This window comes from Carcharodon carcharias, chromosome 19, assembly GCF_017639515.1.
Source record: "Carcharodon carcharias isolate sCarCar2 chromosome 19, sCarCar2.pri, whole genome shotgun sequence".
Classification (NCBI taxonomy): domain Eukaryota; kingdom Metazoa; phylum Chordata; class Chondrichthyes; order Lamniformes; family Lamnidae; genus Carcharodon; species Carcharodon carcharias.
Genome location: NC_054485.1, coordinates 11,231,710 through 11,254,631, shown reverse-complemented (window position 1 = coordinate 11,254,631; position 22,922 = coordinate 11,231,710). Strand labels below are relative to the sequence as shown.

General features: G+C 40.6%; 1 protein-coding gene across 4 annotated transcripts in view; it reads left to right on the top strand.

Annotated features, from left to right (window-relative positions):
- Positions 1–1,547: 1,547 nt before the first annotated feature.
- Positions 1,548–22,922, top strand: part of l3mbtl1b (L3MBTL histone methyl-lysine binding protein 1b) — a 71,062-nt gene continuing 49,687 nt past the window's right edge. The window contains exons 1-6 of one of the 4 annotated variants that reach the window (XM_041213464.1): positions 1,548–1,850; positions 2,930–2,943; positions 6,012–6,145; positions 7,098–7,203; positions 13,164–13,302; positions 17,934–18,057. In XM_041213464.1, the coding sequence (XP_041069398.1) occupies positions 1,783–1,850; positions 2,930–2,943; positions 6,012–6,145; positions 7,098–7,203; positions 13,164–13,302; positions 17,934–18,057 (585 nt within the window). In that variant the 5' untranslated portion in view covers positions 1,548–1,782. Of the gene's footprint in view, positions 1,851–2,301; positions 2,421–2,929; positions 2,944–6,011; positions 6,146–7,097; positions 7,204–13,163; positions 13,303–17,933; positions 18,058–22,922 lie in introns of those variants that run through there. The other 3 variants (XM_041213468.1, XM_041213467.1, XM_041213465.1) reach the window with 3 other exon arrangements.

Here is a 22,922-nt window from a genome sequence, read left to right as displayed (position 1 = left end):
TGAATGCTGGTGTTTAACTGCAATCCTCCACATTCAAAGCTCTGTGTTTCAGGTGGGCACTAAGCGTCCAATGGCACCATTCAAAGCTGAACAGGAAATCCTCTTTGTGACTTGGCCAATATTCTTTCTTCAGTGAACACCATCAAGAACAGATTAATTGGCCATTTCTCTAATTGCTGTTTCTGAAATCCTCCCACCTGCACGTTAGATGCTGTGTTTCCCTATTTAACAACAGCGAACTCACTTCAAAATATTCACTATATGTGAAGAGCAATGAGGCATTCCTTATTAGGCACTATATGAATGCTAGTCTTTGTCTTCCTTTGAGATGTGAGTCAATAGAATGCATTGGACTAGTTATAGAAATAGAGCAGTCCTTTATCACCTCATCAAATCTTCAAATTCAAGTGTTTATTACTGATATTCTATGTATTTAGGAACTGAGTTGGGGTTCTGTTGTCAGCCCTAGAGTAACCTATTAGACTTTGAACAATGGTCACATTGGCATAAGTTTGTGTATTTGTTTTGAAATAAGGAATAAGTTGACATACTTAAAATGTATAAATTTTAAAGCTGTATAATTGCACAAACTGTATGTTTCACTTTGCCAGTTCTCATTAAAATGGGCTGAAAAAAGACTTGCTTGAAAAATACAGATAGACTTTCTTTGAAGATATGAGATTTTAAATTGTATTTGATATTTGGATTGATCACTCAAACTCCTCTTGGAAGTTGCAAAGTGGTGGGAAGCCACTTGGCCCACTCAGCCTTTCTTTCCATGGAAACCTGCACACAGCATCCCATTTGGTCTTGAATAACTCCAGAGTTTTTGTTTCCGACAAAAAAGACCATTTTTTACACTAGGTCTCAACTTGCATTGGCCAGCATTGTCTTGTCTATCAGTCGCCGTTTAACTTGTTAAAAACAAGAGCTAATTCTAACGAGTCCAAGAGTTTCTGACCTACTTGGGGGGATGCAAGGAATGGAGTTTGCAGCAATCCAATGAGGCACCTTTACATGTGTATATTTGTGTTTTAAATTTTACACTTTCAAAATGAAATAATTGTTTCCACTGTTTAACAGCGCTTATTCCTTTACTCACGAACATACACATTTAACGGACGAAGCATGTGCAGCTTCAAATGTTATTGGCTCAATGTCGTGGTGTGGATCCGATTGCGTTCCGAAAATGCCACGCAGTTATATTTCACAGAATAGCTAAGATTCGGCCACCTTGCAGATACGCCTGCGTTTGAAATTAGTATGTTCCATTTGCAAGTTGGTGCGGAATAACCCGCCGGGGAACGAAATTAACGACCACACATCTCATGTGGCGAAATCTCGAAACCCCTTGTTTTCTCTCTCCACCCACTCTCTTTATTTTCCCCTAAAGCAACACCCAACACGGGTGGGATACACACAATAATCGCATGTCAGAAAAACAAAAACGAAACCAGCCGTAAATAAGAAAAAGAGGAGGGGGGGGGGGGGAGAGAGAGAGAGAGAGAGAAAAAAAAGTTTGGCACCAACTGGCATCTCACCAGTCGGAAGGAATGGGGCTATCAACAATTTAAAAAGAAAACAGGAAACCCCTGCAAAGGGAGAGAAAGAAAGAGAGAAAGAGACAGAGAGAGAAATAATTCCCAGTTGAATGGGTACAGACAGGATTTATCTTCCCGCAATCGCAACGTGCGATCATGCTAGTGAGTGGGGATTTCCTTGCGCTGGGCGAAGAGTGGACAATGTTGCAAAAAGTTTGTTGCCTGCAGTGTGTTCTCACCTATGGAGCATGCGCGCTGCCCTCGGCCGCACTCCACAACTGACAACAATTTAGTTGGGAAGAAGCGAAGGTGCGTTCATTCTAAATGTGTGTGTGGGGTGGGGGTGGTAGTTGGGGGGGGGAGATGAAAAATAGCTTATTTCGCGCTTCCCCCCTCCTCCCCCTTCCAACCCCCGGCTTCATTTTACGGCCAGGGCGCTGCAGCAGCCTCTGTTTCACACTTTGTGCCAGGTTTTCTTCCTCTTTGGGACTTTTAACCAGTTGAAAATGATTGCAACCAGCATTAACTTTGACGTTTCTTTCGAAAGGGTCTTTGGAGAAATTGTTCACCTCTTTTTTTTCCCCCAGCCTAAAAGTTTTCTGCTATATTCAGAAAAAAAATGAAGTTTTTTTTTTCTCTCTGTTCCAGTGAAAGGGTGCTTAAAAAAAATAGGAAAATGTCGCTTAAAATAAAATACATTTCCAAAGCCCGGGGTGGGGGGTGATTTTATGTTATATTTTTAGGGAGGGGGGGGGGGACGAGGATGAGGAGAATTTCTGTAATGGCGATGAAGGGAGCTGTTGTTTGAAACTTGTTTTTTATGTATTGAAATCTCAGCCGCCGGGCTGTCGAGAGAATTGGATTTAAGTGAAGTGAAAGGTTTGTGAATTTTAAGTCTCAAACGTGTTTCAGGCCTTGTTGATTCCGCCATTTTGTGACAAGTCTAAACTCAGCTAAATAATTACATCAGGAAAGAAACTTTTTTTTAAAAAAAAAATTTATTTGTTTGAAAAAAAATTGTGAAAACCCGGAAACCTTGGAAAAGCTGAAACCGGGCAGTTACTATATCCGCGCTTCTTATCGAAAATTTACTATCCCCGTATTTTGTGGATTTTTTTTCCAAATATAAAAATTATTCTCACAGGCCGGAAGAATTATGATTTACTATCTCTCTCTCTCTCCCCCCCCCCTCCTCCTCCCATGCTCTGCAAGCCCATGCATATTAATTAATGCATTGCAATTGTTGATACTGTTAACTTATAACAAATGCTGAGAGCGTAGAATTTTTGGGGGGATGTGAGATCGATTTTTTTTTGCTGAACGTGTCGAGTTTTTATTTAAATTATACTAAAAAAAACGACTTTGATATTTTCCGGCACAACGTATAGATCAGTAGGACAGGGTATGTATCATTCGACTTGTTCTGTTGTTTGTATGAGATGAATTTTTTTTTACTTGTATTCTTTAGCTCAGTAAGTCAGGAAGGCTTGAGTTGAACGAGATGTGTCAAGAGCGACTCCTTGTGGCCAGGTCAATGGCTTCCAGGATATGGGGAATGATTCCGATCATATTGTTTCTGCTCCTGTTTGTATTGCGATGTTAAATAGGGTTGCAGATCTTTGTTTCGATTGTTCTTGGGGTGCCACGCAAATCAATATATATCTGAATTAATGAATGTATTAGATTGCGCTTGGTGGGATGAGTAACATTTCTGAAGCAGCGGAGGTGCCGCAGGTGGGAAAGAACAACTTGCATTTATGTGGCACCTTTAATGTACGTGAGCGTCAGCAAGCAAAAACTTTGACACTGAGCCATATAAGGAGATATTAGGACAGGTGGCCAAAAGTCTGGTCAGAGGTAGATTTAAAGGAGCATCATTGAGAGGGAAAGAGCCAGTGAGGTTTAAGGGACGGAATCCCAGAGCTTAGATCCTAGTCATGCACACCAGTGGTGGAAAGATGAGAATTTGATAAATACAAAAGGCCGGATTTGGAGGAGTGCAGAGATCACGGAGAGTTTTTAAGGAGTTTTCAGAGTTTGGGAGGTTACTGAGACATTTGAAAACAGATGAAAGTTTAATAGTGTTATTCAAATATATTCCTGTACAGTGGCAGCAGTGTACACCATCTACAAGATGCACTGCAGGAACTCGCCAAGCCTCCTTAGACAACACCTTCTAAATCCATGACCATCTAGAAGGTCAAGGGCATCTGGAAATTTCCCTCCAAGCCACACCATCCTGATTTGGAAACGTATTGCCGTTCCTTCACTGTTGCTGGGTCAAAACCCTGGAACTCCCTCCCTAACAGCACTGTGGGTGTATCTACAACACATGGACTGCAGTGGTTCAAGAAGGCAGCTCACTGCCACCTTCTCAAGGGCAATTAGGGATGGGCAATAAATGCTGGCCTAACTAGTGACGCCCACATCCCATGAATGAATAAAAAAAATGTTTAAAGCATACCTAATTTAATTGCCTTGTGTGCTTACTTTAAACGTTAATCAGCGTTAAAAATAATTTTGCAATACAATGCAGAAACTGTAGTTTAATTCCAGTTTGAGGTACTAATAGGAAGGTAGGAAATAGGAGCAGGAATAGACTATTTGTCCCATTAAGCCTACTGCATCATTCAACTAGATAATGGCTGACCTTCTACCTGAAGGCCATTTTCCCCACACTATCCCCATATCCCTTGATGGCTTTAATATATAAAAATCTATTGATCTCTGTCTTGCATATACTGAATGACTGAGCCTCTACAGCCCTCTGGGATGGAGAATTCCAAAGGTTAATCACCCTCAATGAAGAAATTCCTCTTCATCTCAGGCTTAAATGGCCTACCTCTTATTCTGAGACTGTGTCCCCTGTACTAGACCCCACAGTCAGGAGAAATATCCTTCCTGCATCTACCTTGTCGAGCCCTGTAAGAATTTTGAATGTGGATTGCAAATTGTGGCAAATGTTTAAAAAAAAAAACACCTGGGTGAGGTGGCCTTGCACTGCTTAGGTTTCACATCAACTGAAGTACAATTGCAACTGGAGGGGAAAAAAACCTGTTTTTAAACTTATTGTCTTTAACATTTTTAAAATGATCCAATCTTCATGTTTAAATGTCATTAATAGTGAAGAGCCAATAGGACAATCAAGTCTGTGCTGACATTAAAAAAAATTACCAATGATGAACAGAGTTTCTGACTATTACATAGAATTATTTACAGCACAGCAATGGGCCATTTGACCCAGCTGGTCTATGCTGGTGTTTATGATCACACAAGCCATTTAACTATGCTTTTAAGGATGTATGCATGGTGTTTTCCACATGCCAAAGTACAAAATGGTATTCAGCCAGGAGTGTAATACTGCTATTGATTCTGGCCCGCAGTATAAAGATAGATTCAACAAAAATTAATGACTCGTCACTGCTAATGAGTAACACTTGGCAGGTCTGTTTTCAAGCTAAATGGTTTGCTGAGAGGATTTTTTTTGTGTGTGTGCGCGCGCCTCAATTCAGCTGCTGAAACCCTCTTCTATGCTGTTATTACCCCTCCTTCAGGTACTATACTCTGAGGGAATTGGTGACCATGAACTTCCATTGGATAGGTCCATGATTATGCTTGGCAAACTACTGCACTGGTTTGTCTTTGCCTTCTGCAGAACAGCTAACCAGAAGATTCTCCCACTCTTACTGCCTGCCATCAGGATTATTGGAAAGTTTTACAGGCTGATAATCAACCTGTTTGCCCACATTATGAATGCACCTTCCATGGCCATCAAGTACTGAAAGTGGGACTTGAAACTGGAGCTTCTGGCCCAGAGATAGGGATGCTACCACTGCGCTGCAACACCACCATATTGTTCTGCCAGACCTGACTCTTTCAACGCACACCTAGCATGCCTGCCGCGTTCTACCCAATGTAAATTTGAGCTGATCTAAAACTCTTCTGCCTGTGCCCTCCATTACCCCTGTGCTTGCAGACTTAAGTAGGCCCCTGGTTACACAGTGCTTCAATTTTTAACATTTTCAGCCTTGTTTCCAAGTTCGTCCATGGCTTTGCCCCTCTCTATCTTTGCAATCTCCTCCAGTCTCACCACCCTCGGATATTTGAACTTACCTAATTCTGGCCTCTTGAGCATCCCAAATTTTCATTGCCACCATTTGTGGCCATACTTTAGCTGCCTAGGTTTAAGCTCTGAAATTTCCTCCCTATACCTCTCCCTCTCTCTAACATTCTCTAAGACTTTGACCAACTTTTTGTTCATCTGTCCTTATGCCTCCTTATGTGTCTCAGTGTCATATTTCGTTTGATAACACTCCTGTGAAGCATCTTGGGACATTTTATTACATTTAAAGTTGCTGTGTAAATGCAAGTTATTGTTGTAACGAAGGTGCAAAATAAGAACATATTCAGACTTCATTCCAAATCTAGGCATTGCCCTTGTGCATTGATAGACTCTACTTTTTGCTGCAGCAAGTCTACAGAATACAATGGAACAAAGTTTAAGAGAAGAAAATGTGAATACTGCAGCAGGACAAGATTTTGACCTGCTTAGTGCTATGGAATGGAAGGATGGAATTGCTACACTGCCAGGCAGCAACTTAAAGGTAATTCAGCAATCTGATTAGAATGCATGTTCCTGTAGCACCAAAGAGTTCCAGGAATCAGTCAGTGTTCAGCTACCTAACTTTCTGCTGCAAATTTACCCCATAGCCTCAGACACTGCTCATAGAATATCAGTTCACCATGAGCTCTAGGAGTGGTGGACATCAAGTTACAAATTATCAACTTTCTGCACATTTGGGCAAAAAGAAAACGCTGATTTGTCACTCTTAACCTCTACAAGTTAGGGTATTATTTTCTAGGTGTGACAGTGTCACTAAACTACAGAGTTTACAGTATAAGACACACAGATTTGGGAAAATAAAACTATGCTTATTCCCTTGCGCCATGCACTGTTTGTTGGCTTTACCAGTTTCCCCTAGGGTCTTCTGAATATTTACCATTGCTAAAATTCTTAGTATTAACTTCTGTTCTTTAGAAATCTCTTTACCTTTGGTGTTAGTTTACCTTTCGGTCCTTGTTATAACAGCAGATGCTGGTAATATGTAACAGGAGATCCCTTAGCATCTGAGACGGGAAAAGTCAAATTATTCTTTCAAGTGGGGCATTTTGTCACATTTCAGGTTCTGAAATGTTTAACCCGTAATCTCTCTGAGGCTGATAGATCTGTCTTTTTTAGGGTCATAAGAGACAGGGACACCAATGTCCTGTACAGTTGCAGCACTGTACAAAAGCCCTGTCTTTTGCAATATTCAGCTTTTTTTCACTTATTTTAAGAACCCATACATGGCAGGACACTAAACAATTCAGAATGCAGCTATAAACATCGATGTAAATTCTCAGCGCAACACTTGCAGGAGAGTATGTTGGTCCATCATGATCTGATGGATTATTTAGCTCCACCAACTCTTAAAGGTGAAAATAATGCAATTACTTGGAAATGAAGAGATGAAGCAAAATAGTGCATGCATCCACAACTTACTTTCTTGTGTACAGTTCCGAATCACTGAGTTCAACACCCTGGAAATCATCACAAATGCAGAGATGGAAGATGGGAAAGACACCAGCTTGAGAAGTGGGAGCAGGGTCCTAGATTCAAAAGGTGAGGTTTTTCCCTTTTTTGGAACTGTGTGTCAACTTGACAGGCTTAAACATTAGAATGCCATGATTGCCTTTTCCCAGGAACTGTGAATCAGTGTTCCAGTGGTTCTGGCACATCTGATATTTTTTTGTTCTAAATTTTTGGACTGTTTGTTGAGCACCTAATGAACTCTAAGTCTCTGCTGTAGAAATCAAGAGTGTTGCATTGTCTGAGGCACTGCCCTTCAGTTAAGGTTAATTGCCTGTTCTTTCTCACTGCTATTTGGGGAATTTTGCTTTGCATGAAATAGCTGCCCTTTGCTCACTTTAGAGATACATTTCCAATTTGATTAATTTATAACAGCTGCACGGAGACATTTCTAAGACTTGCAACAATGCATTGACCTAACAAGTTTTTCTTGCTCTTTATTTCCTTTCTTTACATTATTTCTTTCCCTTTCTCTCTATGCTCACACTGGGGTACAGCAGCACAGTGATTATCTTCTTGTTAAGTTCTCTGTCCCAAGGTAGGTCTGCGACAATTATTCACTGACCCACGAGGAAGTGCTATGATTTTTTTTCACTTCAGGCAGTGTGCAGAGGCAGGCCCTGAGTCTACCTCAGTCGGAACAGGGTTCAAACGCTGTTCTGATGCCTTTAATCTGATCCACATGCTAGCTCTCTAACCAGCTAAACTAACTGGCAGCCCCCTCTGGGTTGGTAGTCCAGAGGCCTGGGCGCATTATCTGTAGACATGAGTTCATATCCCACCAGAAGCTGGGAAATTTAAATTAATTAAATAAATCTGGAATGATAAGCTCGTATCAATAGTGATGACCGTGTAATTACTGGATTATTGTAAAAACTCTGGTTCACTAATGCTCTTTAGGGAAGAAAATCTGCCACCCTTACCTGGTCTGGCCTGCATGTGACTCCAGAACCATGGCTGTGTTGTTTGATTCTTAACTGTTGTCTGAAATGGCCCAGTAAGCCCTCTCAGTTAAGGGCACTTAGGGTGGGCAATAAATGCTGGCCATGTAAGCAATGCCTATATCCCGTGAATGAATAAAATAAAACAAAATAAATTTGCTGGTCCTATGATTAAGGCAAGGGATTGAGGTCGTCGCAAATTTAGCCCAAATCATGGGATGCTTGCGATTAGAATTGTGAAAAATTGTGTTGAATGCTGAAAGTTGAAATGTGCTCCGGCACCAGCAGGACATTATTGTAATGACTCCAATGGGAAATTAAAAATGTATCAACAAAGCTGTAGGCTAAATTCTGTTTCTTGAAATAGTAAGAACATTTGTGCATCACAACTGGCTTAACTGTTGGCTGTAATGTTCCAGCAGACTAATACTGTAGCAGGTGGACTCTTGACCAACTTTTGTCACACCACCTAATACCTTCTCCTTTGTCTTGGCATCAAATTTCTATTATACCTGTGAATCACTTCTTCAACATGTTTTTCTGCATGAAAGATGTAATAATAATGTGATGTTGCAACTAACAAACCTGTCCTGTTATAAATTGTGTCAACCTGCAGTTGATTCTGATGTACATGTTTAAGTTTCTTAATGTCACACCAGGGTGCAACTCCAGCCCAGATTGATGGATGAAAGTTTTAGAAAGTTTTCTGGATGTTTGGATCCTACATGAAATATTTTTTGGACAGTTCCAATCCAGTTGCAGCTCTACTTGGTATTGGCTGAAAACTGTCACACTAAAAGTCATGTTGGCCCATCACACCTGCCCTTGCTGACTTATGTTGGCTTCCAATTTCTTTTCCTTGTGTTTAAAAGCTCTTCCCTATTTCCATAACTTCTTCTAGTTCAACAGCTATACCTTCTTTTTCTTCCTCATCCCTCCCCACTTGCCTCAACGTGTTCTCCTCGCTCTGGCTTCTCGTATATCTCAACCCCCCACCCTACCCTCTAACCATCTTCATTCCACCATTGGCAGTTGTGCTGTTAGGTGCATGGACCTCCATCCTTGTCTTTCTATCTCCCTCTCCTCCATAAATCCACATTTTTGATTGAGCCATTGGTCATTCCCTATAATCTCTCCTTTTAGCTTAGCTTCCATTTACCTTGCACCATTATGAAGCACCAACAGGAGGCCATAGACTAGCTGGTGCAGTGAATTATAAATCATTATGTAGAAATGGTGTGTGTTTTCCTGAGTTTGAAACTGAGTCACCTTGTGGTAGGTGTAGAGAGTTTTACTCGGCATCTAGCTCTGTGTCCATGTTGTGGGGTTTGTTGATGCCAATACTGGATGCTGAAATGGAAAGAGTTCCTCTTTCTTCGGCACTAGCAATCCCTTGTGTTGATGGGCACAAAAACATCCACTACTTGAGATAAAATCATGCTTGCAGCAATATGTTCCAATAATCATACAATTTATCGCACAACGTTGTGACAAATCAGGAGCTTTAGCTTTGAATTACAAGAGTGGTTTGATGTTACAGGAAAACAATTTGTGAACTTCAGCCTGTTTTGATTTCCATTCGAGCAATAGACTGGTCTGCTGAAATGCTTCACAACTCTCTCTCAACCCGTGAAACTCAATTGTCATGTCATTGAATATCAGTGTAATAACTTCTAGCACTTGGTAAATTCTTTAGCTACTTAGTTTTTAAAAAAAAAACCATACCTGTTTGCCATTTGGTAGTACAGATCTTGAGTTTTGCAGACAAAATAGACATGTTGAAGCTTTACAGCTTGCACTCATCAGGACGCTTCACAAGAATGCCAATATAAGTTTCAAACTCAGGAAAATGTCGCCACTTCTACATTATGTTTCAAGTTTGGGTAGAGTAGCAATTCAAGGTGTAGAGTCAAGACAGGAGAGCAAAATAGTAATATGAGAAATGAGTGTCAGAGAGGAAGGGGCAGAGAGAGAAAAACCTAAGAATACATCAACAGTCAAGACTAGATGTTACAAAGGTAACAAAAAGACAAAACTGAAGGCTCTATCTGAATGCACGTAGCGTTCATAAAGTAAATGAATTGATGGCCCACATTGAAATAAATAAAAATGATCTGATAGCAATTACGGAGACGTGGCTGCAGGACGACAAAGATTGAGTCCATAATATTGAAGGGTACATGACATTCAAGAAGAATAGGAAGCTGGGTAAAGGTGGAGGGGTGGCACTGTTAATCAAAGAAGGCATTTATGCAATAGTTAGAGATGCCCTTGGTTCAGGAGATCAGGATGTAGAATCGGTTTGGGTGGAGATGAGGAATAGTAAGGGGGAAAAGTAATTAATGGGAGTGGTCTACAGACCCTCTAACAGTAGCCACAGTGTAGGACAAAGCATTCAAGAGAAAATATTGTGTGTTGTGATGAAGGGATGGCAATAATCGTGTGATTTTAAATTGCACAAACTGTAAAAATCAGATTGGCAGTTGTAGCCTGGATGAGGGGTTCTTAGAATGCTTTTGAGATAGTTTCTTAGAGCAGCTCGTTCTGGAACCAACCTGTGACAGGATTAATTAATAACCTCAGGGTAAAGGCACCTCTAGGTATCAGCGACCACAATATGATTGAATTTTACATCCAGTTTGAAAAGGAGAAGAGTGGGTCTAAAACTGGCATCTTACACTTAAATAAGGGCCACTATGTGGGGATGAAAGCTGAGCTAGCATAAGTGAACTGGGAAACTAGGCTAGAGGATAGATCAATAGAGAAACAGTGGCAGACATTTAAGGGATATTTCAGAGTATTCAGAATAAGTACATTCCTACTATAAAGACAAATTCTAAGTGGAGGACTCCTCATCCATGGTTAACTAAATATGTTAAGGAAAGCAACAAACTTAAGGAAAAAGCATGCAACTCTGCAAAGATGAGTAGCAGGACAGTTGATTGGACAGAATATAAAGAACAGTAGAGAATGACTAAGGTTAATCAGGAGAAAGAAATTAGAGTATGAGAGGAAGCTAGCTAGAAATGTGAAAATGGATAGCAAGAGTTTCCATGGGTACTTAAAAAGGAAAAGAGTAAATAAAGTGAGTGTAGATCCTCTAGAGAGTGACAGTGGGGAGTTAATAATGGATAATAAGGAAATGGAAGAAACGAACAAAAACTTTGCTTTTGTGGTCACTGTAGAAGATGCAAAAAACATTCCCAGTAATAGCTGCAAATCAGGAGGTGAACTGGAGAAAGGAAATTGGTGAAATTGAAGTCACTAGGGAAATGGTACTGAGCAAATTGATGGAGCTGTGGGCTGGCAAGTCTCTGGGTTACATCCTAGGGTCTTAAAAGAGGTGGCTAATGAGGTAGCTGATGCGCTGGATTTAATTTTCCAAAATTCACTAGATCCTGGAAAGGTTCCATCAGATTGGAAAGTAGCAAATATAACCCTTCTATTCAAGAAGGGAGGGAGGCAGAAAACAGGAAACTATAGGCCAGTTAGCTTGACATCTATCGTGGGGAAGTTATCAGTATCGACCATTAAGGAGGTTATAGCCTGGCACTTAGAAGAGCTCAAGGCAGTAGGGAAGAGCTAGCATGGTTTTGTGAAAGGAATATCATGTTTAATCAATTTATTGGGGATTTTTGAAGGAGTAACGTGCGCACTGAATAAAGGGGAGCCTATAGACATACTGTACTTGGATTTCCAGAAGGCATTTGATAAGGTGCCTCATCAAAGATTATTATGGAAAATGAAAGCGCATGGTGTAATGGGTAATATATTAGCATGGATAGAAGATTGAATAGCAGGAAGCAGAGAGTATGCATAAATGGGTCTTTTTCTGATTGGCAGGATGTGACGAGTGATGTCCCACAGGGGCCTGTACTGGGACCCAACTTTTTACAATTTACATCAGTGACTTAGATGAGAGTGTGAAGACACGATATTTGCAAATGACACAAAGCTAGGTAGGAAAGTATGTTGTGAAGAGGACGTGAGGTTGCAGATGGATATAGATAGGTTGAGTGAGTGTGCAAATACCTGGCAAATGGAGTTTAATGTGGGAAAATGTGAAGTTGTTCACTTTGGCAGGAAGAACAAAAAAGCAGAATATTACTGAAATGGTGAACGGTTGCATAATTCTGAGGTGCAGAGGGATCTAGGTGTTCTAGTACATGAGTCACAAAAAGTTAGTGTGCAGACACAGCAAGAAGGCAAATGAAATGCTATCCCTTATTATGAGAGGGGTTGAACATAAAAGTAAGGATGTTATGCTTCAGTTATACGGGACGTTGGTGAGACTGCACCTCGAATACCATGTGCAGTTTTGGTCTCCTTATTTAAGGAAGGATGTAAATGCATTGGAGACGTTTCAGAGGAGGTTTACTAGACTGATACCTGGAATGAGTGGGTTGTCTTCAGGGAAAGGATGGACAGAACTTGTTTCCACTGGAGTTTAAAAGAGTGAGGGGTGATTTGAATGACGTGTACAAGACCCTGAATGGCCTTGACAAGATGGAAGTAGAAAGGATGTTTCCTCTTGTGGGCGAGTCCAGAACTAGAGGGCACTGTTTTAAAATTAGGGGTCGCCCTTTTAGGACAGAGATGAGGAGAATTATTTTCTGAGGGTTGTGTAACTTTGGAATTCTCTGCCTCAGAAGGTGGTGGAGACGGGGGTCATTGAATGTTTTTAGGGCAGAGGCAGATAGATTCTTTAGGCAAGGGAATCAAAGGTTATCAGGGTTAGATGGGGATGTGGAAATCGAAACATAAGTTGATCAGCCGTGATCTTATTGAATGATGGAGCAGTCTCAAGGGCCAACTAGCCTACTCCTGTTCCTATTTCTTATGTTCTTACGTAATTGGAGATGTGCAAGAGGCCGGAATTGGTGGAGTGCAGGGATTTTGGAGGGTTGTAGGGCTGGAGGAGATAACAGTTTTTATTTCATTACATTTCACGTTCCTGGATTGGGGTGTGTGTATGAAACTAAGAATTTTCCTTTTTCTCTTCCCCCCACCCCCCACCCCTTGTCCCTCCTGTTTCTGTGGCAACGGTTCCAGCTTCACAAAATACAGAGGAAGTGCCCAGCATGGATGGAATCTATTGCTGCGGGAACTGTGGACACTACGGCACTATTGAGCACTTCAGCCACGGGGGTAAATTCTGCAGTGAGGCCTGTGCACAGCATTACAAAGAAAGGTATGCATTCTTCACCGACAACCCTGCTCCACAACAGCAAGCTTCTTCGATGCAATAATTTTCTTGACCCATTATTTCCACTCAGTCTGAATTATGTATCTGTCAGAAATCGAACATGACTTCCTTTCAGTTACAGTGAACCATTGGTGATGTCATGAAAACTAGCCTCTTCTGAGTAAATGTCTTAACTGTGTAACTTACACTCCTTATGGTTTTCTCTGGTTCAGGTGTTATTTGCCTTATCTGCCTCGACTAAAAATGATTCACGTGGACCGAGTCTGACATTCATTTTTTTTCACACGAGATTCACCCATGGCTCTTGTGTGATTTCACCTTAACGATAAATATTATAACAGTGGAACTAATAACTAGTAATTCTTTTAACTTCATTATTACCATTATGGCTCAGTTAGTAAGATTGGAAAAGCCAATTGAAAAGGTATGCAAGTGGGTGGTGCTTATTTAGTCAACTTTGGTATTTACAGGAAATACCTGTATAATTATTGAATTGTTTGTGCTCTGTGTTGCAACCCGTCTGAAGATTGTGTTAAAATCTCCCATCTCCTAGCAAGTTATCCAGTTGTTATAATGCTGAGAGAGAAATGTCAGCATAGAAATAGCATCAGAAAACCAATGTCAGATCCGTACAAGGTTCAGCTGATTATGATATTGATCAGATGAGCATACACATCCCAGTCTATATGGAGTTAGCTGTTTGTGGGAATGGTGGTGATCAGGTTTTGGGCTAGGGAGGCAGGATTGCTGCTGTTGAGCCGACTGTATTTGATGTCAGGGCAGTATGGCGTTTTTATTGGGTAGATAAGTGTAGTAGTTGTAATGTTGGGCTAGGAAATCCCACTATGGTAAATTGTGAACCTGAATTCAATAAACCTGGTCACTGTTGGGATGGCTGCCAGCTTGTCATTAGAAACATGTTTGGACTAGATTCACTTGTTCCCTCAGGGTAATGAACTGTCACACCTTAGCCTGGCCGACTAATGATGTTGTCCCATTCTACATACTTGATGATGCTCAATACCTTTAGACACGGCCTAACAAGTCACAAGTGGTGGTAAACTGTTGCAGAAAGCATTAGATGTAGCTTCACCCAGATTCGCACAAACAATCTTTCTTTTGAAGCCAGGTTCCCTCTGGTAAAATAGCTTGCCACCAATTGCTGTTTAAGTTTATATGAACAGTGGCCACTGACATCTGCCATCCATGTAATCCAACCTCCTCAATTAGCCAATGACTTCACAGAAAGGGAGAGAGAAATTGGCATTGAAAAGGAGTGGGGGTGGGGGGGATAGTATATGGAGATGTGGAAATAAGGTTGTTATCAAAAACAATTGTAAAAAAAAAAGTTTGCACATAGGTTTATATGTGGAACAGAACTGTCTTTAATTATTCTGAACCACAATTTCCACTGTAGGTTGCAGACTATGTGGGAAGTTTATGCTTGTATATTGCAGTAAAATTTACAACATGGAGGCCCTTCGTACACTGGGTAGTTTACCCTCCTGCTGATAACACTGTCCTGTTTACAGTTTGAGGAAGAAGGCAGAAAACACAAGGCTGCCACCTGTCTGACTGGGTTGAATTTTCCTATACCAGTGTTGCAAGTTTCTTTCTCATTTAGTGGTACACTGGTCTAGTTTTTGCAGTCAGCAGTTAAGGAATGGTGCTTGCCATTCACTGGATTTTGCAGTGTTTGAGCATAGACTTGCTGTCAGGGGATCTGTGGCACCTGTCAGGTTGGCAGGCAAAAGCAAGGATCTTCAGCCAATCAAATTGAAGAATCCTCACTGTGCCATGCAGAGTCTAAACAAGTAAATATTAACCAGGCAGTATAAATTAAATTTTTGTACAGAAAGTGAAATAAAGGTTGGGAAAGAAAGATGTGAATAAAAGAGAGAAAAGAGACAGCATAAAATTTTGAAAAGTATTTTCATTTTTATTCTTTAAAAAATTTCCAACATTAAATAAATTCTGAAGGCATGAGCCTACACACTTGCTAAAATTAATTTTTCAGTGCCAGAGTGTTTTGGCAGTAATTATGACATCATGACATTTGAAAAAATTCACTTACTCCTGAATTCACCATTCCAAGCTCTTTGTGCCCTATTTAGTGGGTAACTTCACATCCTTATATTAATTTCAGTGCTGCGACTATTGGTGAGATAAAGAGCAGCCTGTGGAGGAGCAGGGTAACTCCAATATTCAGATAATTCTGCACAGATTGAGGATGATAATTCCTGGTCTATTTGGGTTAGTACTACATTGATCTGTCATTAACCAAAATTAACTGTCTATTTTGCTAGTTTTCAGGCCCCCTTGACTACTGTATATACTTGTGTACAAAAATTGAGTTTCTAAGGCTAAATTTTTAGCCAAGAAGTAGAGGGTTGACTTTTACATGAGTAATAGTTTCGAGAGATTGCAATCCGTCCTCTCCCATTCTCCCACTATTGCAAAGTTGCCAGGTCAGAGAGGATTTCTGTCAACTCTGCCTCCAAATATAGCGTGAAAGGAGCCTAAGTTGTGTCGAGAGCTTCCTTCAATTTCTGACATCCTTCTCTGGTATCTTGAGTTCTATAACTGCTGCAAAATTATTTGTGTGCTTTGTGAACTCAATGTCTTTAAGTTTGAACTGGGCTGTGTATCTGCCATTCCTTCATGCCATATTAGAGGGTGGGGTTAGCGGAAACGTAGCATGCACCAGTGATGTGGTAGCCTTGCCATCATGTGTTGATGTGCGCAGTCACATGGAGTTGAATAGCTACCTTCAGTGGTGTGCTTTGATTCTGTCAGTGAGTCGGTTTGTACCGGAATGAGTTTGACTTCAGGGATGAGCATGTGATAAATACAAAGAGTTTGGACTTTTTGACCAAAAACCAGGGACCAACATTTACACAAGATTGATCATTACTCGAGAATTTACGATAGTTTTTTTTTGTCCCTTTTAAATACTAAATTTGCCAAAAAGTGGACTGAATCAGAAGCTAACTTTGTTCTTTTAGCATTCCCATTATCATTTTTTAACTCTTCATGGCTAGTCTCAATGACTCTGATATTTACTGGGGCGGGATTTCCAGGTGGAGATCAGAGGAGTTCTAGTCAGTCTTTGAACTCTATGGAATTTTGACTCCACCGTGTGCTGTTTTTTCCAACAGGATCCCTGTCTGGAAGTCACCCTGATTGACAGGCTTGGGTCCCTGTTGGGTGGGAAATGCTGCAGCAGAGATTGCAGCCCAGAAACGAGTAAGTTTGTACTGTCGGAGTAGAGATCTGTAGGTCAGAGACAAAATGCGGGGGGGGGGGGGTGTCATTGCATGTGAGTGGTATCAAATTGTGCTGGGGGATATGTACGAATGCAGGGTTTGTGGTGGAGGGAAAGGTCTGCTTGCACAGAAGGAAGCAGGTTAGCGTGGTGTGCTGCAGGGAAGTACTCATGCTTCTCCTGGCCCACAAGCAGTGCTGGAAAGCAGCATTCCTCAAGGTCTAGGAAAGCTGGTCGCCCAGCATTAAATTTAAATTCTGAGGCATGCAGGCTCATTGAAATATTTAAATGAGAAACCTACCTCCTTGGTCTCTCCTGCCTCCCCACCACCTTTGCCCCTGTTAAAATCTGAAGTGGTTTGAGGCTGCGTTTGAGTGGATTCAGGTTTGAGATTTGGAAAGATTTTTGCATCCCACCTCATGCTAACCCTACTTGTTTTCTGGGGTTAGAGTTTCCCTCAGTGACTCCAGGATACTAATCCAATTATTCCTATACAAATAACAGTTGGATTCCTTTACTCCCAGACACTGACAATTTCCCACCAGATTGCTTTTTATAAAACAAAAACAAAAATAACTGGAAAACTTCAGCAGGTCTGGCAGCATCTGTGGAAGGGAGCACAGTTAACGTTTCGAGTCCGCATGACTCTTCAACAGAACGGACTCATGTGGACTCGAAATGTTAACTGTGCTCCCTTCCACAGATGCTGCCAGACCTGCTTAGTTTTTCCAGGTATTTTTGTTTTTGTTTTCGATTTCCAGCATCCTCAGTTTTTTGCTTTTATCTTCTTGCTTTTTATATTAAATGTACTTGACTGGACCTTTATTTTTAAGGTGACTACAGCCCGCTCTGCCCCCACCATCCCCACCCTTGTTGTTTTTGGCAAAATATTTTTGAAATATTGCTGTTACAATTATGGGCAACTCTATTCTTGCTGCTGTTTTAGCTACACTTGGTTTGCAGGTGTGTTTTTTTAAATCTTGGAGTATTCTTTGCAAATGGAAGCAAGCCTATTCAACTCTGGTTTTAACATATTGTTCCAGTGTCTTTCAATAATCGCTACCTGGCCCTCAACCCAGTGGGTAAATAATGTAAATTCTAAGTCACACAGACCAGAAAGCCTCAAGTGCATGTCTTGAGTTAGCTGATCAGAACTGGGAGCAGGAGTGAGGACCAAATTTAGTACTTAACAGGTGAACAATTTGTGTGGTGATGTTTTTGTTATAGTTACATACACTGACACATTGGCGATACAATGATGATCCCTCTCAAATTTGTCTATAAACAACAACGCTGCTTTAAAGAGCTAATAATCGATTGCTACTTCAAGGTTTTATGTCATTTTTCACAGCACTAATAAGCCTACTCATGTAGATGTGGCAAATGGCAATGGCTCCATCATGAAACGTCTCAGGAAGAAACGAAAGCTGCTACTAGACTGGGCAGATGAAGATTTTCAGGCAGATGAAGATGAGGTAGAGTACTAAGTGTCTTATTGAATTCTTTTTTTAATATTGACATTTTTAGCTTTTTCTTTTATGCACTAGCTAAATTCAACATTTTTTTTTATAGGCATTAGTGACTGTTTTGAGAATGTTACAAAAAATCTATATTTACTATGGCCATTCAATTTTTAATTGTTTAAAGAGATTGCCCTCAGTATCGGAATAACTTAAATCGTTAACTTTAACATCATTGTGATTTAAAAAAAATATATGCTTTTGCGCTAAAGCTGCAATTGAGGAACCAAATTGGAGTAGTTAATGAGGTAGACACTATAGGAGGAACGAATCTCCCCTTGTTGATGGGTAGTGTCACTGTTCAGATCAGTTACTTCCACTTTGTTCCCTAATCTCATTACTCTTAGAAATATGTATAAATATAATTTATAATTGACCAATCTACTATGGAATTTCACATGGTGAGTCAAGACAAGCAGGGTAATTTTAATGTTGAGCATTTACGGTACAAACTACCTATAAAAAGTTGTCATGCAGTAATTACCCTTGTCAGTGATAATGCAGTAGTGGCTCCACTGGTGGGAGCTGTAATTACAGTGTTAAGTGCTTCAATAGGAAATAGTCGTAAATGTGAAATAGGAATTGGAATAGAAAAGAGGTTAAAGGAAGTATGTAGTTATTTAATATTTCTAATGTACACATGTAGTAATTATATTTTTGGACTGGAGTTAACAGGTTCAGTTGTGTTTGAATTTTACTAATCGGTTTGATGATTAATGCTGAAAGAAAGACTAGCATTTTTATAGTGCCTTTCACAACCTCAGGATGTCCCAATGTACTTTATAGCTATTGAAGTAATTTTGAAGTGTGATCACTGTTGTAATGTAGAAAAAAATTGTGCACAGCAAGCTCCCAGAAATAGACCATATAATCTGTTTTTATGATGTTAATTGAGGGGCAAATATACTGAGGGCAATTCTTTTTCTTTGAAATTGCGCCATGGGATCTTTCGCATCCATCTGAGAGGGTTAATGGTTAATGTCTCATTTGAAAGATGACACCTTCAACATTGCAGCTTGCTCTCAATCCTGCACTGGAGTGTCAGCCTTGAATTTTTTTTATGCTTAAGCCTGGGATGGAACTTGAACCCACAATCTTCTGACCTAAGGCGAGAGTCCTACCACTGTGCTACCAGTACATCTGACACCCGTCACAAATGACACAGAAGAGATTTAATAGAATGTTTCCAAGATTGAGGATTGCAAATACATGGATAGAATGGAGAAGTCAGGGTTTTTCTCATTGGAGTGGAGAAGACCAGGAAGAGATTTGATAGAGGGTTTAAAATCAAGAAGTGTTTAGATAAAGTGAATAAATATTAACTGCTTCCAGTGACTGAATGGCCAGAAACCAGAGGATACAAATGATGGGCAAAAGAACCAAAGGTAATAAGAGGAAAAACATTTTTACACAATAAATGTTTAGGATTTGGGATGCATGACCTGATGGGGTAGTGGACACAGATTCACTGGTGGCCTTCAAGTTGGAATTGGATAAATATTTGAAAAATAAAAAAATGCATGGATATAGGGAAAGAGTGGGGGAGTGGATTTAATTGGATTGTTCTTTGAAAGACCCAACATGTGCTCATTGAGCCAAAAAATGGCCCCTTACCATTCTATGAAGGCAGCCTACCAACACTTAGTTGCCTAGGCTTATCTATGAAGTCACAAGTCAGGAGCATGATCAAATATTTTACTTAACTAGATGGGTGCTGGTCCAACAACATTCATGCTCAATGTAATTCAGGATAAAGTATAGTAGTCTATTTTATTGGCATTCCATTCACTGCCTTCACAATCCCAGTATTGTGGCTACGTGTGTACTGACAACAGGGTTGATTGCAGCAACTCATCAAAACTACTTCATCAGCAGCTTCAAAACCTGCAACTTCCATCACTGAAAAAAATCAAGAACAGCAGATGCATGGGAAACTCTTAAGAACCCCTCCAAATCTTGCACCATCTGACTTGGACATATATCGCCATTCCTTCATTGCTACTGGGTCAAAATCTTGGAACTGTCTACCTAACAGTATTGTGGGTGCACCTTCACCACTCAGACTGCAGCTGTTTAAGAATGTAGCTCACCTCCACTTTCTTGAGACCTTGCCAGCAGTGCCTGCATCCTGAGAATGAATTTATTAAAAAAAGGATGGCTTACTTGGAAACTTACTTGGACACCATTGACGCTCTTGGAACCTTATGCTGGCAAGAGTTGGCACCTTCAGGGGCGGAGGGAAAAATATTTAAATTGTAGAATATTGGATGCCTTTCTGGTAGAGTGGAAAGGTTTACTAACAGTCATTGTGCTACACAGCAAGTTTCCAAACTTTGTGGTACAGTTGAGTAGCTGTGCTTTCCCATAGTAAGGGAGGGAAATTTATTCAGCTAGTCACCCCTGGCCACTTCCATGCATGTCCTAGTTCTAAGCACATAGGGGCATAAACAAAGCCTGGTGCAGGTCAACTCCCTCATACCTCAGTGCAGGAGGAAAAGTATGGAATTGGGGAAGATGATGAGCAGCATGATAGCAATAATGAAAATTGAACATTAGAGTACTATAAGTACTCTTTTATGTACAATTTTCATTCTTGCTGTATTTCTTTGGAAATATTTGTGGATGATTTAAATATTTAACAATTGACTAATGTCTTCCAGGAGTAGTATCTAATTAGTACTAAGCTGCTTTTAATTAGCAGCTTAGAAATAAAAAAGGGGCAGTCACACTACTGGGAGTATACTACAGACCCCCAAATAGTGAAAGGGAGATAGAAGATATTTAGGCTAATTTCTGCTTGTAAGAACAAGAGAGCAATAATAGTAGGAGACTTCGACTATCCTAATATCAACTGGGATTCAAACAATATAAGGGGCACTGAGGGAGAAAAATTCATGCAGTGTGTCCAGGAAATTTTTTTCAACCAATTAGTGATAAAGCCAATGAGAGAAGATGCAAGTCTGAACCTAGTCTTGGGGAATGAAGAAGGACAAGTGAGTGAAATGACATTTGGCGACCATATCGGGGACAGTGATCACAATTCAGTTAGATTTAGCATTACCATGGAAAAGGACAGAGATAAGGCAGGAGTAAAAGTCTTGAACGGGGGGAAGGCAAATTTTGCAGAAATGAGAAGGGACTTGGCTGAGGTGGACTGGACAGCACTGCTGGAGGATAAAACAGTGGAAAACCAGTGGGAAGCACTAAAAAGCGAGATCCTAATTGTACAAAGTAGACATGTCCCCTACAAAAATAAGAGTGGTACTGCCACATCTAGAAACCACAACCACCCCCCCCCCCCGCCCCGAGCCCCGGTTGCCTAGAGGAATACAGGGGAATATCAAACAGAAAAAGAAAGTGTACGATAGGCACAAAGAACTAAGCACTGCAGATAGCCTAGATGAATATAGGAAGTGCAGGGATGAAGTAAAAAAGGAAATCAAAGAGAGGGCTGAAAAAAGATTAGTAAAGTTAAAGATAACCCAAAGATGTTTTACCAATACATTAATGCTAAAAGGTTAGTTAAGGAAAAAGTGGGACCTATCAGAGATGAAGATGGAAATTTGTGTGTAGATGCAGAGGCTGTGGGAAGGGTTTTAAATGAATATTTTGTCTCCGTGTTTACAAAGGAAAGGGAGGATGTAGATATAGTAATCCAGGAGGAACACTGCGAGATATTGGACGGGATAGTTATAAAGAGAGAGGAAGTACTCGAAGGGTTGAAATCCTTGAAAGTTGATAAGTCACCGGGGTCAGATGGATTGTTTCCGAGGCTGCTGAAGAAAGTCAGGGAGGAGATAGCAGATGCTCTGAGGATGATTTTCCAATCTTCACTAGATACAGGGGAGGTACCGGAGGACTGAAGAAATGCAAACGTGGTTCCATTGTTTAAAAAGAGATCAAAGGAAATGCCAAACAATTATAGGCCAGTTAGTCTTACATCGGTGGTGAGCAAATTAGTAGAATCAATCCTGCGAGATAGGATTAACTGTCAAGTGGAAAGGCATGGACTAGTCAGGGATGGTCAGCATGGATTTGTTAAAGGAAGGTCTTGCCTCACAAATTTGATTGAATTCTTTGAGGAAGTGACAAGAAGGGTTGATGAAGGTAGTGCAGTAGATGATGCGTACATGGATTTTAGCAAGGCATTTGACAAGGTCCCACATGGCAGATTGGTCAGGAAAGTAAAAACCCATAGGATTCAGGGTAATGTGGCAAACTGGATAAAAGGTTGGCTTTGTAACAGGAAACAAAGGGTAATGGTCGATGGATGCCCTTGCAAATGGCAAGTTGTCTCAAGTGGTGTTCCACAGGGCTCTGTGTTGGGACTCTTGCTGTTTGTGTTATATATTAACGGTTTGGACGTGGGGGGGGCACAATTGGGAAATTTGCAGATGACAAAGATTGGCTGAGTAGTGGATAGTGTAGAGGATAGCCATAATCTCCAAAATGATAAAGATGGGTTGGTGGAGTGGGCGGTAAAGTGGCAGATGGATTTTAACATAGAGAAGTGTGAGGTCATACATGTAGGGAGGTCAAACAGTTACAGGGATTACACAATAAATGGGAATATACTAAGAGGGGTAGATGAAGTGAGAGATCTTGGCGTACAAGTACACAGGTCCCTGAAGGCAGCAGTTCAAGTAGACAAGGTTGTAAAGAAGGCATATTGAATGCTGTCCTTCATTTGCAGAGGTATAGAATATAAAAGTAAGGATATAATGTTGGAATTGTATAAAACACTGGTGAGACCACAGCTGGAGTATTGTGTGCAGTTCTGGTCACCACATTACAGGAAGGATGTAATCTCTCTGGAGAGA